This window comes from Amphiura filiformis, chromosome 10, assembly GCF_039555335.1.
Source record: "Amphiura filiformis chromosome 10, Afil_fr2py, whole genome shotgun sequence".
NCBI classification, from domain to species: domain Eukaryota; kingdom Metazoa; phylum Echinodermata; class Ophiuroidea; order Amphilepidida; family Amphiuridae; genus Amphiura; species Amphiura filiformis.
In genome coordinates, this window is record NC_092637.1 from 18,903,382 (window position 1) to 18,920,871 (window position 17,490).

At 38.1% G+C, this 17,490-nt stretch overlaps 1 protein-coding gene across 1 annotated transcript in view; it reads left to right on the forward strand.

Moving 5' to 3' along the window:
• The window catches only part of LOC140162614 (transformation/transcription domain-associated protein-like), a 162,624-nt gene that overhangs the window by 111,711 nt on the left and 33,423 nt on the right, over positions 1-17,490 (forward strand). Inside the window, 9 exon segments of the mRNA XM_072185881.1 lie at positions 59-286; positions 988-1,083; positions 1,890-2,104; positions 2,771-2,888; positions 3,667-3,782; positions 4,470-4,682; positions 5,221-5,331; positions 8,180-8,368; positions 10,089-10,237. Of these exon segments, the coding sequence (XP_072041982.1) occupies positions 59-286; positions 988-1,083; positions 1,890-2,104; positions 2,771-2,888; positions 3,667-3,782; positions 4,470-4,682; positions 5,221-5,331; positions 8,180-8,368; positions 10,089-10,237 (1,435 nt within the window).

The following is a 17,490-nucleotide window of genomic DNA, read 5'->3' on the forward strand; positions in this document are numbered from 1 at the left end:
AGTTAAGCTTATTGAGACGCTATGTTTAAATTTTACTTTTACACAACAACTTTTGCAGGTTATGAGTAAGGCAAGGGGAGAACACAGCTCTGGTCCAGCTAACCCATCGGTGTTCCCCGAATACCAGCTGTGGGAGGATCACTGGATACGGTGTTCTCGAGAGTTAAGCCAGTGGGATCTGCTGATGGAATATGGGCAGGCAAAAGGACAGACCAATCCGAGGCTGGTACTGGAAGCGGCATGGAGGGTGCCGAATTGGTCCGCCATGAAGGAAGCTTTAGCTCAGGTATAGTGAAAAATATGCACAGAATCAAAATACTGAACTCATTCTTAAGGGAGTTGTCAATACATTACATGGCTGATGGAAAATCACAAATTTGTGTTCTCCCAAATATTCTGTTTCCTCCCCTCAATATCTAGTTCTATTCAATTTTTGAAGATGTAGATGTAGATTTCAAACGGAGTCACCCATTTAGGTAACTCCATTTGAAATTCACACTACCTGCATGGGAGATTAAGGTCATGTCTTCCATAGGGGGTATACGGATTTCAACTGGAATAGCCCTTTTCGTCACTCCCCAAATACTCCTACACCATTTAATTACGCATCTTACCCAATGGGGGGTGTAACCAGGCAAGAGGAAAGGCAAAGAGTCGAACACCAGTCCTACACACTCATGTGTGAACTCCTTACTTAAAGGAGATACACAGTTGTGATCATTTTTTGGTGTAAAGTTCTTTTTTTCTTTATGGAGCAAAATTATATCCATTGGTTTTACCTGAACCCAAAATTCCTTTACTTTACTTTATTGGGGCAATCAATTTACAGCAATTTCTAATGCCTTGTGGAACATTTCTTGTCTTGTAGAACATTGTTTTGTATCTCCAAATTATCTCCATAAGGTTGTTCCAAAACCCATGATTGTCTTCACAGGTCACAAACAAGCACACAAATTTATTTCATGACTGTGTCTCATTTTTGTACAGGTTGAACAAAGCTGTCCTCGTGAGATGAATTGGAAAGTGAATTTATACAGAGGATATATAGCCATTTGTCACCCAGAAGAAAAGAATCTTAGCTTGGTAAGTTTCCTCAGGTAGTTATACAGATGATACATAGCCCATTACCATATGCCACCCAGAGGAAATGATTAGACTAGTTGAGATGTACAGTAGCCAGGCCATCAAGGAATGGCGTTGTCTGCCTCGCATACTGCCGTATCTCAAAAAGCTGCCTTGTGTGATATTTTTTATCATTGTTGTATTTTTATTTTATCTTGTTATTATTTAATATTTCAGCATTCTTCTTTCTTTCTTTTACGAACGGACATGAGATTTTAATATTGTGATAATGCCTCAAAATTAATATATAAAGTTAATTTTACAGTTGGATGACAATAATAAAAAAAATCACACAAGGCAGCCTTTCGACAGTATATGATGCAGACGATGATAATACCGTAACCACCCGGGTATAAGCCCACCTTCGGCTATAAGCCCACCCCCTATTTTTCAAAACATTCTGGGGACAAGTGTGCACTCAGGTATAAGCCCAGTACTAAATTTTGGCCAAGTTCTTAAATCAAATCAATGCTTTGCTCTCATATTTAAGAACAAATATAAAAAATATCAGTTGATAATTAACATTCCACACTTATAATTTTAAGAAATTGACAAAGAAGTTAGAAATTACTGGTACATTGGGCATATACAAATGGGGGTGATTGTTCTTATTTTTAAATTCAAGCACTAGCCCTTCCCCGGTTATAAGCCCACCCCCATTTTTGAAGTGAAATCTGCCATCTAGGGGAGTGGGCTTATACCCGAGTGGTTACGGTACATGTTTGTGTGGGGTTTACTTTGCAATGTTGTTTATTATAAATTTACAGATCGAGAGACTAGTTGAGATGTCCAGTAGCCAGGCCATCAAGGAATGGCGCCGTCTGCCGCGCTACGTCACCCAGGCGCACACGCCTCTCTTGCAAGCCGCTCAAAGAATCATGGAGCTACACGAAGCGGCCCAGATACACCAAGGATTGCAGCCGACCAATCTGGGACGCAATCAGAGCCTGCATGATATGAAGGCTATCGTGAAAACATGGCGGTATGTACAGCATGAGAAGCAACATTTTTTGGCGTGGCGTAACTGTTGAATGCAACATACACTCGCATACAAAATATTTGTCGGTCGCAACACGTAGTTGTGTACGAGAAGGACAAAATACTTTTTCAAGAAAGACGTGTTTGAAGGATATGTTACTAATAACGGAGTCAATACGCCTCCACTGTTATCTCTCAGTGGCTCGATTCAATTTGAAATTCAAGTTTAAGGTTCAAACTATTAAACTGTATAGGATATAGCTAGCTCTAAACCTTTATGTCACTATGTGAAACGGAAGGTTTAGAAAAATCACTCTACGCCATATATGTTGCAACCGACATATTTTGCTTATATATATACACCAAGTCACTGCGACTTCAGCAATTGTCACCAACTATTTTGATAAATCAAGTTATCCTTGTTCATGGCATATGGGCATTAATGCCTGTTTTTAAAGCATTCCTCAGTTAAATAGAGTGCTACACTAAGCCAATCATACGTCTCGGCGGGGGAGGGGGTACTCAGCAGTGGCATAGCCAGGGGTTGCAATGGTCTGGAAGTTTTTAAAAAGGGAACTTGAGACTAACAAAAACAAACCTTGTGAAAATAACCATTTATAAAGTGCACAATATGAACATGTGAATAATTTTTGTATCATTATGTTTACAGAAATCGTTTACCCATGGTATCAGATGATCTCACACATTGGAGTGACATCTTTATGTGGCGTCAGCATCATTACCAGGCAATAGTGTCAGCTTATGATAGTCAGAGTTCTACTGATCCTGTAAGTATCTTCTGTCTGTGTGTGTGTTTGTGTGTCTGTCTTATTGTCAGAGTGATATCTTTATGTGGCGTCAGCATCATTACCAGGCAATAGTGTCGGCTTATGATAGTCAGAATTCTGCTGATCCAGTACTTATCTTCTGTCTGGGTGTGCATGTCTTTCTGTCGGGTGTGTATGTGTATGTCTTTGTGTCTGTCTGTATGTCCACATCATAGCCTGGGCCCTGTGTCACTTCTGATCGATCTTAGGGAACAAACCAAAAGATCGATGACGTCCTTTAAACGTAACTGGTTTCGTTTCTCAGCCGACCCCCTCCCTCCCTGCCAGAAACGTAATAATAAAATTGTTGAAAATTTTGACATAATAATAATAATGACACATTTTTTCAGACCGATGTTTTTGTACAAACGTAATCGAGTATTTTTACCCCCTCCCCCCTAAACGAAACCAGTTACGTTTATAGGACGTCATCGATCTTTTGGTTTGTTCCCTTACGATTGATTTACCGCACATAATCCCCTATTCAATCAATCATGAGATCGATCCTTAGTCTTTGTGAAACAGGGCCCAGGTCAGAGTGTCATGTATGTTTTTGACCTTAGTATAAAATATTGTCTGATGTGTGTCTGCTTTTCATGACAAGTAGAAGTGCAGATGTAGCATTGAAATTCGCTTAGGAAGAAGATCCCTTGCTGCTTGTGTACCAAAAGTGACAAAAAATATGGTGTTTGTAATAACATGTTTGTAAACATTTGGTGTTTTTTCTTCTATTTTTCAGCAACATTCCAACCATGCTATGCTTGGTGTACACGCCTCAGCACAGTCCATCATCAATTATGGCAAAGTAGCTCGTAAACATCATCTGATAGGACCCTCACTGGACTCACTCAGCAGGTAAGCACACCCCCACACACAACACACACACCAACAACAAAAGCAGACAACCGGACACCACTTTCCTACTACGGGCAATATTGTGTGTTACAGACCTGCCAACTGTCCCTCATTTTGAGGGACTGTCCCTCATTTTGGGTTTTCCAAAGTGAAAAAGAGGGACAGTCCTGCTTTATGAAAATTTCAGTGATGGCAAATTTAAATGTAAGAACAGCCGAAAATGATGCAAATTTCACTTTCGTCTATTGTGATGAATTTAGACCTGCAAAACCTTCCCTGAATTCTGAAAGTATTGTACACCTCAAGTCTTTGAATTTGTTGGTACCTGGTTTGTGTACATGTTCAAGGTTTGGACCTCAATGTCCCTCTTTCTGACAGTAGGTTGGCAGGTCTGGACTGTTATACGAAATCGCACTCCCACCGCAAGTTGTAATATTGCAAGTTGCTTGTAGGAAGATGGCGGCCATCTTGGATATGTGAGTAAATGAAAACATAAAAACTTACTTGCTTTGTGAATAATTTAATACCATTCTCATGCCATGGTGGCATGTGGATGGAAGGGAAATTCCCAGATGTGATGTGTGTGTAGGGAGTGTTACAGTATTTGGCCATTCAGTAATTTTGTTAGAAAAAATGAGGGTCTCCTCCAAGGCAAATCATACAAAGTGGTTTTTGCTTGCTTTACAGAATCCACACCATCCCTAGTGTTCCCATAGTGGACTGCTTCCAGAAGATACGACAGCAGGTGAAATGCTATCTACAGATGGCAGGTACCATGGGCAAACAGGAACTGCAGGAGGGCTTAGAAGTCATCGAATCCACCAATCTGAAATATTTCTCACGAGAGATGACAGCTGAATTCTACGCCCTCAAAGGGATGTTCTTGGCTCAAGTTGGAAGGTAAGGAGTGTGTATGGTATTCAGTCTCTGATAAAATTATGTTAGTAATAACTGTCAAGCAATAAAGTTTTCTATCTGTTTTACCATGGAGTTCTATAGGAGACTTATTTTCATAATAAAATATATTAATACAACAAACTTGCTGTTTCAAAAAAAAAAAAAAAATTAAGTTAATAAGGTACACGTGCAAGTTGGAAATTAAGTGAACTTGCAGGTGTCGATTAAGCCGCTGGCCCTGGCCAGTAGTTTTCTTGTTGGGCCAGGAGATTTTCCATCTGGGTGGGCCAGTTGGGATTTTGGCATAATTATGGATTTTTGACATGTTACAATATTAGAAACACAATGAAGTAGAATCTGGGCCAGTGGATTTGCCCTTGGCCAAGCCCAAAACCTTCCCATCTGGCCTGAAGGCCAGCTGTTTATTGCTCCTTTATGTCTACCCTGAATTTGTCAAAAATCAGGTCTGAAAGAAATTAACCAAATTTACCAGAAAAAGATGTTTAATATTTGTTTTTGTTTTGTGTTTTCTACACTACAGGTCTGATGAAGCAAACAAGGCGTTCTCGGCAGCAGTACAAATGCATGATACCCTAGTGAAAGCATGGGCCCTCTGGGGCGACTACTTGGAACAGATTTACTGCAAGGAGAGGTGAGTCATAGTGTAGTGATTTACACATACTGACAAATAAGAGCTAACTATAAACCATCCCTTTGTATTAAGCTTTATTGGGCTATCATCCGGGTTACAACTGAGTCTGGAAATGGGAAATTCATGGTATCTTGTAAATTGGCAAAAATCATGGTGAATTCATGAAAGTTTGTTTTTGGTCATGAAATTTCCAGAGAAGGGTCAAAAGCCACAGAAATTAATGGGGATTTCAATATAGATGTCACACCCGAAGGATGAACATGTTGGATTATAATTAAAAAACAGCGGTACTGTTCACACAAATAAGAATTATGAACACAAGACAACAGTAATTTAAATCTTTAAATGATTATTTCATTTAATATGTTCTTAGATTAGTATATCTTCTGTTGTTTTTTTATATTAACACAATTGCATTTACATTATAACATTTTAAACTACATACATACAACTTCTTTCAATAACCTGACTTAATTGATTAGATCCAATCATAAAATCAAACAATTTAAACAAAGTATTATTGTTCAAATGATCAAAAGTTAAAGTGGGTAAGAGGTGATTATTCCTTATACTTAATCTCAACTCACATGCAACAATATAATAGGTATTAAAGGTGTAAGGAATCAATCAGCTCCTTTTACCCTAATTGTATTTTACAACAACTGATAAATGATTAATTGAAAACAAATTGATTTTCTTCAGATAATTCAATAATTGCAACTTATATGAATGGGTGACATTGACTGATTCACAAAGCAAATTATTTCAAAAAAACAAATGATAGCCGAAAATATCAAATAATACACTGACCTATTTTTGAAGTAATTCACTCAAAAATAAATTTCAGTTGAAGTATTGTGATCAATACATCAAATCTTCAATCAATGTTGTGTAATTCAAAATCACATATTTAATATCCATACATATAACAATTTAAAATAAATTAAAGGTATTTGACAATGATTAACCAAATACAAATGTTTCGTCTTGATGAGTAAAGTAACTTTCTCGTGTATTTCAATCTTAAATATATAACATACACGAATAACAATATTCACATAAAAAAAATTAAATATCTTTGACAATGATGTACAAAATTCAACTGCTTCGTTAGATGAGTATCTGAGTTGAGTTGAATATTGGAGTTCTCAATTCATTTCATTTCAGTTCATTTCAGTTCAAGTCCATTATTTAATTTGAAAAAAAAAAATCAATACTGACATTTTTAAACTTCATATATTTAGTTGGAACCGTGGATGTTTCAACATGTTCGTATACAGCCGTCCTGAAATTGGTTGATGGTGTGCTGACCCCGAATCTCTACAGATTGGTTTGTCTTAGTTAGGGTGGCCAAACCGTCACTTTAAATGGTACAGCTGATTAATTCACAGGGATTTGGTTGGTAACAGTAACAATGTCTGGTTCATGGTTGGATGTATCGGTCGAGAACTGAAACATTTAATAAAATTACCCAAGTGGTGATAATACAAGTACCAATTCAAGCAAATCTTGGGATAGTTTTTATCAGACTCATTTTTAATGACATTAAAATAATATATAATTACACATGATACTCATTCCATTCTATTCATATTACATGTATAAGTGCATGAGTATATCTCCAATTAACAATCAGGTAAACATGCAAGTTCTTTGTTCTCCAATTTTATGGGAAATCTTAAACTTCTTTGTTCTTCAAATACAATCAATTTCCACCAGTTTGTTTTAAACTTTAAAATAATACATTAAGAATAACAACATACAGTATCAAGCATGCATATAATTTAACACAATAGCAATAACAATTAAGAGTTTTATAAACTTACTTCATTCGTCAGTTTTGGTGACTTCCAATTCAGTTGCAGATCGCATTTCAAACTCACACACCTGTGTGACTCCAACAGCTCTATCTTCACAACTCCATAGTGTGATGATAATAATTATGCCAACTTATACCACCCTCTGCCTGGGTACAATAAAACAATTGCAAAGCCTATCTTTGGCTTGGATAGGTCTTATACTGGTATAAAACAAGAACAATCAATTTTGTTCTCACAAAATATACTGATGATGCGATCAATTTTGCAACACACACACACACAATATTTTGTGTGTTCACTTGACAAGTCTTGTCTGGAAGTGAGGACTCCTCTTCACAATGTATGCTTGCCTACAATTAGTTTAACCTTATGCATATTTGATAGTGTTCTATTGTATTATTACACTTGACATAAAATAACAATAGATGAACAGAATGAGACTGATCCATTTTAATAAACAGGTAAATCACAGGCCTATCAACTGGCAACTCTCAGCTGGTTGACCAAATCATGCACTAAGCTAAAGTTTTCCAAAATCACAAAAAAAAAAAATGAAAGATTAATTTTGGTATCTGTACTGACAATAGAAACCATGTAATTCTTTTCCGAAGAAAACTTGAAGAGTTCAAGCTGTAGTGCACAAGAGAGACATAAAAAAACACTGTTGTTTGTAATTGAGGGAAACAAAGTCAGTCTCGACAAAGAGTGGCTGAGTTTAACCCCCCATGGACACTACTGGTCATCTAACAGCATTTCTGATTGGTTGATAACTTGAAATGCTAATTTCAATTGCCAATTATGACTAGGCTTTGAACTACTTATGGTCAAACTTGCATTTGCTGATGATCTTATTAATACCCTCCTTGATTGGTTCAAAATTGAACACAATATTCATTTTGGCCAATCAGCAGGTAGTTCTCATGGGGTTAAGAATGTTCTCAAATCTGTTGGTCTGGAATGTTGTGATCAGATCATCATGGAAGTTTAAAACTGAAAGTCTTGTTTGATTTCCAACTCTTCCCTAACAGGCAAACCACCATAGGAGTGTCAGCCATCGTGTGTTTCCTTCACGCGTGTCGGCATCAGAATGAGGCCAAATCTCGCAAGTATCTCGCTAAGGTGCTGTGGTTGCTCACCTATGACGACGATAAAAAGTCGCTAGCCGAGGCCGTGGATAAGTATTCAGTAGGAGTGCCTCCTATACAATGGTTGCCGTGGTAAGTAAAGGGTGTTTCTAGTATTTGTTTCTTCAATAAATGCTTGAACTTTAGAACGGGATTTGAAATGGCAAGATTTCAGGAGGACGGGACACCACAGTATGAGTAGGAATTCATAATGTTGATACGTGTAAGTGTTATGATCAGCAAAATATATATAGCCAGATTAGTAGATAATTAAATCTGGTCAACCAAGAAAACTCACTTTTGGTCAGATGGAATCACCGACGTTTCGGCCAAAACCTTTGGCCTTCAGCTGGAGTGGATGATTTAGGGTCATCCGAGGTCAATCGATGAGGAAGTTGCTTGATGACCCGATCCCAACCATGTGACAGATTCACTCTAATGCCCCGCTCCTGTTGAGTGACGGTTGTTCGGCTCGTACCCACACTGCTTCTTTGACTCCCCGTTCGAACCAACAGGGTTCACGGTCCAAAATGACAACGTCGTCAATGTCAAAACTGTGACCACTGCCCTTAAGGTGTTTGTAGACAGCTGAATCGTTGCCACTTGAACTGGCGCTGCGTCTATGTTGGGACATGCGACTCTGCAGTGGTTGGCGGTTTCACCAATGTAATGTTCTTGGCACACCTGATCTTCAGCGCACAGGACACCATACACAACACCACTTAAACGGCCCTTGGGCTGTTTGTCCTTTGGGTGTACTAGCGACTGCCGCAGGGTATTGGTTGGCTTGAAGTGTGTAGTGATGACGACGTTGTCATTTTGGACCGTGAACCCCGTTGGTTTGAACGGGGAGTCAAAGAAGCAGTGTGGGTACGAACAACCGTCACTCAACAGGAGCGGGGCGTTAGAGTGAATCTGTCACATGGTTGGGATCGGGTCATCAAGCAACTTCCTCATCGATTGACCTCGCATGACCCTAAATCATCCACCCAGCTGAAGGCCAAAGGTTTTGGCCGAAACGTCGGTGATTCCATCTGACCAAAAGTGAGTTTTTCTGGTTGACCAGATTTAATTATCTACTAATTGATCAAATCCCAGATGACTGAAAGTATACACAGTGTTATATATAGCCAGAGTTTAAAAACTGTGATGTGTAGATTTGCATTTGGGTATGGGCCAGGATGAAGGTTGTGGTGGAATCCTGTATTGCCATAGAGGGGATGTTCCTGATATGGGATGTTACTGATTGTTATGCAAAATGCAAAACTTAAAAATGCTCATTTTTTCAAAGAGAATTGGCATGTTCTTGTCTACATACTTCAGGAGGATATCATATTTGACATTTTTGGATTTCAAAGTTTTATGCAATTAATGTGTTGTGTACTTCTCCCATCCCCCTCCTGTCCATTCCTAACCATACCTCCAATTGCCCCTTAACTCATCTCTCCCTTCCTTTCCTCACATCCCTTCCTTCCCTCTCTTCGCATCCTAACCTTTCTACTCCTCAAATCCCTTTCCTCCCTACCCTGTCTATCTTTCCATATCCCAGACTATCGTATTTATTTTATGCAAATGTGCTGTGTACTTCTCCCATTTCATCCCCCTCCTGTCCATTCCCAACCACATCTCCTGCAATTTCCCCCTTCCATCTCCTCCCTCCTTCCTCTCTTCACATCCCTTCCTCCCATCTCCTCACATTCCTTCCTTATCTTTCTTCACATCCCTACCTCTCCTCTCCTCAAATCCTTTTCCTGCCTATCCCAGACTGTATCACATTTATCAAAAGTATTATTATTATCTTTCGTTTGTCCAGGATACCACAATTGCTAACCTGTCTCGTTGGCAGTGAAGGAGACCTCATCATCAATATACTGATGCAGGTTGGCCGTGTCTACCCACAGGCGTTGTACTTCCCTATAAGGACTCTCTATCTCACGCTGAAAATTGAGCACAGGGAGAGATGTAAGTATAGCAAAGAGATTAGAATTAAAGAATGCGGACTCGGAATAGCCCAGTCAGTGGTGGCGCTGGGGGGCAAGGTAAACCCCCAAAATTACGTAAATTTTCGTTTTTGCAGCAATTTTTCGCAAAAATTGTTGACGCCCCCCCCCCCCCTGAAATTCCTTTGCTCCCCAATGCCCCACCCCTGAAAAAAATCCTGATGCCGCCACTGAGCCCAGTGCGTATTGCTGTGGTAAGACCACCATATTGGATGTCAGATATATGGAGGCCGTAATATTGTATCTCTGGGCATTATCAGAAAAGGGATGATATTGAATGACAATTTGCATCTTTAAGCTTGAGGGTTAAAGGTTTGCATGCGTAGCCCTCAGTGTACATTGTATTGAGGAGGTACACCATTTACCCCTCCATGAGCAACATGCAAATGATGGTTGAGTCCGTATTCTTCAAGCGTAATCTCTTTAAATTGACCTTTTCTGTAAATCCCATAAGCCTTTGCGAGTAGACCTGAGATGACGTCATGTAACGTCATACTGATGGGTACATTGTTTAGCCACAAAGTGCGCAGTAACAATGTGCACATTGGTGTGACGCCAGCTCAGTTTTGCCTGCAAAGCCTTATGGGATTTACCGAAAAGGTCAATTGTATAGTGCACTTTATTTGCTAGAATGCATCGCAAATATTGGGCTATTCCATTTGAAATCAGCCCTCCCCTCAATTCAAGCTGAAGTTTAAAATTAATCCAGGGTGACTTTGGATTTTACATAGTTTGGACCTATTTGTGGGATTGTACGTGGAATTCCAAAAACTTCCCCACATTCACAATTTTTTGTTGAAAAGTGTTGGATCTGAGATGGGTTAAACTTGTTGGGGGGAGTGTGGTTTTCAAACGGAATAGCCCATTTATGGCATAGTGACAATGATAATTGGTAAGTATTCTTGGAAATAGACATGGCATGCTAATAATAATTACAAACAAACTTTATCTTTGCTTGTTTTTCAACTTCATTTCAAATTTGCATGGATTGCTAATCACCCTTGCATGAGTAGTAGGGGCATGCCCAGTAGGGTTTCTTTAAGGCTCGAGTCCTCCCCCACGGATTTATGGCAAAAGTGTAAAAATCTCTCTATTTTAGGCACATTTCAGCCTCTCGGCCCCTCCCCAGGTATGCCAGAACTCTCCCTCTTTTCGCAGGAGACTCCCTACTTTTAAACCTTCAGAACCCTTAATTTTTGGTCATCTCCCTGAAAAGGAAATGGTTTCGTCCATTAAGATGTACACATTGTGACAGATCTCCCTGATTGCAATAGGAAATCTCCCTTTTTCAAGATTCAAATGTTGGCAGCTCTGGGTATGCTCCCAGCAACACCCACTCCCCTGGGTTCAAGGTTTCTGGGCATGCCCCATAGTAGGCTTTTATTAACACTGTATAAATCAGGTAGCAATCACACCTTACCACAATTTTCTACACTATTTTGCAAAGACCTTTCACACTGGCTGACCGATTGCATAAACAGAGCTAGGTCACGCATGTGTCACGAGATGCTACGCAGATCGTTCGTTGAACGAGCGTTGATGTAATGATGAAGTGAATTCAATTAGCCAATCAGAACCCAACTTCATGTTTACGCTGTAAACTGCACCAAATCTGGCGGTGCGAGAGGTTTTTGCAAATTGGTATAGCATTTGTAACAAATTCTATAGGCTGTAAGGTGGAACCTCATCCATTAACCCCCTAGGCACTACCTGCCGATCTAACATTGCCTCTGATTGGTCAATTATGTGATATCTTCACTTTAATCACCAATCAGAATGGAGCTTTGCAAATAATTCGCCCCAATTTTTTTTGCATGGTGAAATTATTCTAACAATGTTGCTGATTGGGCCAATTGATAATGAAAACCTCTTTTTGGCCAATCGGCAGGTAGTTCTCATGGGGTTAAACCTTTGTAATCTCATACATCCTGTCAAACGTCATTTTTCATCTTTCTCTAAATGATCTAGCTAACAACTAAAGTATGTGCTACCATAAGTTGGCAACATGACCTTTCCCCGTTGGTGTAGATTCATGCATTTTGGTATAGGTCATGCACCACCTTAAATTGGACAGACTATAGTCCAACCCGAATCTAATATTGCAATGGACAAGTTGGCTATTTTAATGGAAGCAGCCATTTTAACAATGATTATTAAGAGATTTGTGTACACATTTCCTGTTATTAAATAATGCTTCATACCAGTGTTAAGTGTCAAGAACTGGGCTATATTCAGTGACAATCCATACACCCCTATGGAAGACATGACCTTAATCTCCCACAGGGGTGTAGATTTCAAATGGAGTCACCCTTTCAGGTAATCCCATTTAAAATTCACACTCCCTGTGTGGGAGATCAAAGTCATGTCTTCCATAGGGGTGTATGGATTTCTACTGGAATAGCAGAGTACTTCAGAATGTGAAAATAAGGTGCCATGGTGTTGAAAAACATATTTTCCTTTGGAGGTCATTTGGCCGGATAACGGAGAGATCCGTGTAAAAGAAGTCTGGATTAGGGAGTTTGGACTGTATATATGTATCTAAAATTGACAATAATTTAGGGATTTAGGGTCAGAAACAGATATTTCTTGGCCCTTGCGGACCACCCGGCATGCTTGTAGCAAATACACAGGCGTACTGTACAATGCTATATCCACTATCCAGAAGATTGCATACATGCGCCTTACACTGCATACACGTCTTGGTACGATACATGAACGCCATGAGTATGTTCCACATGGCAAAATTACTTGGAAATATCTATATAGTTAAATGGAAGAGCATCCTAAGATTCTCTTAAAATACTTAAATATTTTGCTGGAATCCAAATGGATTCTCTCAGTATGTAATGAAATTCTGACCCTGGATACTTTCACAAATTGGGCTATTTAATTTGAAATCAATGAAATTTCATGTTAAAATGCAACTGAAAAGTGCAAAATGTTGAAAGCCAGTTGGATTTTGCCCAATTTGACCCTGCATTGTGGACATTTTGTTGGGAATTCCAAAATCTTTCATAACTTTTTCATTATTTCTGGATGAAAATTGTTCAATCTGGAATTTGGTTGGAATTCCAAAATCTTCCTCAATGGGTTGTGATTTTTGAATGAAAGAGCCCACTGCTTTGCAACTGCAGCTTATCCATGTTTGCTTGCCCTCCACCAACCAACCCAAAATTTGCCAAAATCCGGGTGGCCCTTTAAACAATTTTTTTCCCTATTTTAATGTTTTTTATTACTTTTTCTGTGCCTAAATTTCATTTCAAAGCTAAATTTGACCAACAACATTTTCTTAAGAAGAAAATCATTAAACTGTACTGTCTTATACTTGTAAGTATGCAGTCGTTCTAATTGAATCTATGGTGTATCTTGCATATTGAAGGTCTGAAGTGAAGTATTGATTTATCTTTCCACATGACCAATGTCACAGGCCTATACTGTAGTGAGTCATTAATAAAAATATATATATTGTTCCGACCGACCCACCCACCCACCCACCACCAAAATACCACTGGAGGCCAAGCAAACAATTTTTTTCTTGGCCTTATCATTATTGACTAATAAACTGTCTGTCCAAATTCTTCAGTAAAACTTTTATCTCTCCATTTGCACACACGGCATGCTACATCAGCAATATATGCTGAAGGATTATGCATCAGACTTTGTTCACAATTTGCTCTCATAGTGAATACATCATACCTTAGTTACTGGTTCCTAAATAAATCGCACATGCGGTTTGGGAAAACAGAGAACAAAATTACAGGGTAGCAAATTAGTATGCTATACATATGAACAAAGATATAGCTTTTTTTAAACGGGAATGTTTGCATATTGAAGGTAGCGCTAGCCTTTCACCTCACTAGTAGCATTATATATTTTAGTTGAAGAAATTAACATCTGAAATGTAACAAGATTTGGAGAATGAAGGTATATCAAAAATTCCCTCATTATTGGCAAAAACAAAATCATCTATACAGTGAAGAAGCCACGATTGAACTATAGATATAGCACATAAAAATTTGAGGTAGTGCACCCGCACATTGATAATTATCTGTGTGTTCCATTTGCCAGAGTTTGTGAATTTTTTATTATAACAAAGGCAACAACAAAAAAGAGGAAATCTTGAATTTCTTCCCAATAATTTTTAATGCAAGCAATCCACAAAATCTGGCACACAAGACACACTTGGCACTATTGGGCACTCTATAATCACACAACGGGCTGTTGCAGTTGAAATCCATACACCCCTTGGGAAGACAAGACCCTAATATCCCACACAGGGGATGTAGATTTCAAATGGAGTCACCCATTCAGGTACATGTAACCCCATAAAATTCATACTCTGTGTGTGGGAGATTATGGTCATGTCTTCCATTGCCTGATTAATTGGCAAAAGTGGATTCTATTTATAAGTGGCCTTACATGTATAACACTTTCTGAAATCTACTATACTGGAATGTCATGCATTGGAAATAAAAATGGTGTACCTCGGATATTTTTTGGCAATGACACAATTCTGATAATAATCGGCACATTACAAGCATGCATGGAGCACTCTATGGCATATTATCATTATCACATACAGGGTATAATTAAACACCTATGCACTACAAATGTTGCTTGGACGGGTCATAAATTAAAAAGTTTGGGTCTCTTGCAGGCATGAGAATTTTCAGTTTTAAAACTGAATTCAGTTGGGTTTTTTTAGTCAAAATTTCTGCAACTTTATTTAATTTCAGCCTGTTTTGGGTACTTTTTGTCCAATTTCAAGACAGTGCATTTTCAGTTTTCAGGGTTTTTTTTAGGAATGTGCAGTCTCATGCCTGCTCTTGATATTCACGGAACCAACTAAGAGGCAGTGCATCAAAGTTGAATCTTCCATAAACCAAACAATGTTCATTTTTGGAAGGCTATTAACCCCCTGAGCACTACCTGCCGATCTAACATTCTCTCTGATTGGTCAATTATATGATATCGTCATTTTAATCACCAATCAGAATGGAGCTTTTGCAAATAATTCACCCCAATTTTTTTTGTGTGGTGAAATTATTATAACAATGTTGCTGATTGGTCCAATTGATAATGAAAACTTCTTTTTGGCCAATCGGCAGGTAGTTCTCATTGGGTTAACAGGAGGTACAAAGGTTCAAATAATACCTGGATCATATATATCTCAATATAATATTAATATCAAAATCATCCAATAAAAAAGAGTAACTCATTTATCAGGTATGAGAATTGTCAGGCTTTTGCCTGAATTCAGGCAGTTTTGTTGTCCAAATTTACGCATTTTTTCAGCCTGTTTTGGGCCTTTTAAGGCTGAATTCACATGCTTTTTCAGGCACTTTTCAAAAAAGCCATTCTCATGCCTGATTTTATATTTACCATAAGATGGGTACATGCTCCTACTAACTCCTACAAAAATGTAGATAGCCAAGCTTAATTAATACATTGTAAATTCTCATCTCAATGAAATGATAGTCACATATGTTTTGGCCCATTTCTTTTTCATTCTCCTTATTTATATAATATGTTGATTATGTCTATTACACCAAATGCAGTGAGCAGTATGGGGCTACACCTCGGCAGTTTAGCGGCGCGGAGGGCCAAGCGTAAGACACATTTTAAACTCTTATCAAAAACCCTGTTCACATTAGAAAATACCTTTGTTCGATGGAGATGAGTTAATCGTTGATAGTTGATGGAGAGTGCATTCACATTACGCTAGATGAGGATCAAAGGGAGATACAGTTCAGTTCACATGGACTATTCCAGTTGAATTCCATACACCCCTATGGAAGACATGATCTTATTCTTCTGCTCCACAGGGAGTGTGAATTTCAAACGGAGCCACCCATTCAGTGTTGTCTGCTCCAAAATGGGTTATTCCAGTTGTAATCCATAAACCCCCTATGGAAGACATAACCTTAATCTTCCACACAGGGAGTGTGATTTTTAAATTTAATTACCTGAATGTGTGACTCCATTTGAGATTTACACCCCTGTGTGGGAGATTAAGGTCATGTCTTCCATAGGGGATGTATGGGTTTCAACAGGAATACCCCATTAAACAAACTAACATACCGTAAAAATTCGCTAATAAGCATATGTGCCTATTAACAAGTTGCTCAGAGAAGAACAAAGTTTTAGGTAGTTTGTTAAAACATTTCTCTTTTTTTATTCTTTTAATTTAGAAATATCTGTTTCACATATATTTGTAAATTAAAAGAAAACAATGAAAAAGTTTAACATGCTAAAGTAAAAATTTGTTCTTGTCAGAGCAACTTGTTTAAATTGGCACATGTGCTTATTATCGATTTTTTACGGGAGATCAGAATGAGTGTATATGTGCAGTTGCCTAGCAATTAAGCACTCAAAATGGTAAGACACAGCCAAGAAGCCACTTGTTCCTCAGAACCTTGCTTAATTGAATGAATTTTAATCTTTGTGATATGAGAAAGGTGCGTTGATATTAAAATTTTAATTTTTTAAATCTTCAGAGAATGAAGTAATTATCGAAGTGTGAACGGGGTCACATATAAAGAAAAGCTACAACTTTGCTCCTCCGATTATAATATTTTTTCCATCACACTATAAAGCAATGAAATATTACTACTTGGTTAAAATATTTGTTTCTTAAAGCATGCCTATTTTTTATATAGAATATTTATTTTACAAAGGTTAATTTTAGTCACTCTGTGACGATAATTGATAATTTTTATAGCACTAACATTGAGTAATATCAGATGCTTACTCTGACAATTGTGATGCTGCCTTTAGAGCGACATCCATTTCATTTCTTCTATGGAAAAGTAGTAACACTTATAATAAACCAGATTTGATGCATGTTTGATAGCTTAATTCGTTGTCTGTATTGCATACTGTCATATCTCAAAAGGCTGCCTTTTGTGGGTTTTTTTAATCAATGTCAGAATTGTGATACACTATTAAATTAACTTGTATATTTTATACTTTGAAATATTATCACAATAGTACAAGCTCACATCTGTTCGTATTAGAGGAAGAAGCATGCTGTTTAACCCTATTCTATTACCCCCTATCAATTTCGTGCCATATGGCACGAAATGGCTTAATATGCATGTAAAAAAAATATTTACACAAATAAGGTCTTATCTTTGGAACAGTTTTGATAATTTAGCACTTCTCTATCAACAAAACACCTTTTTTCTTAATATAACTACCATTAACACATCATAA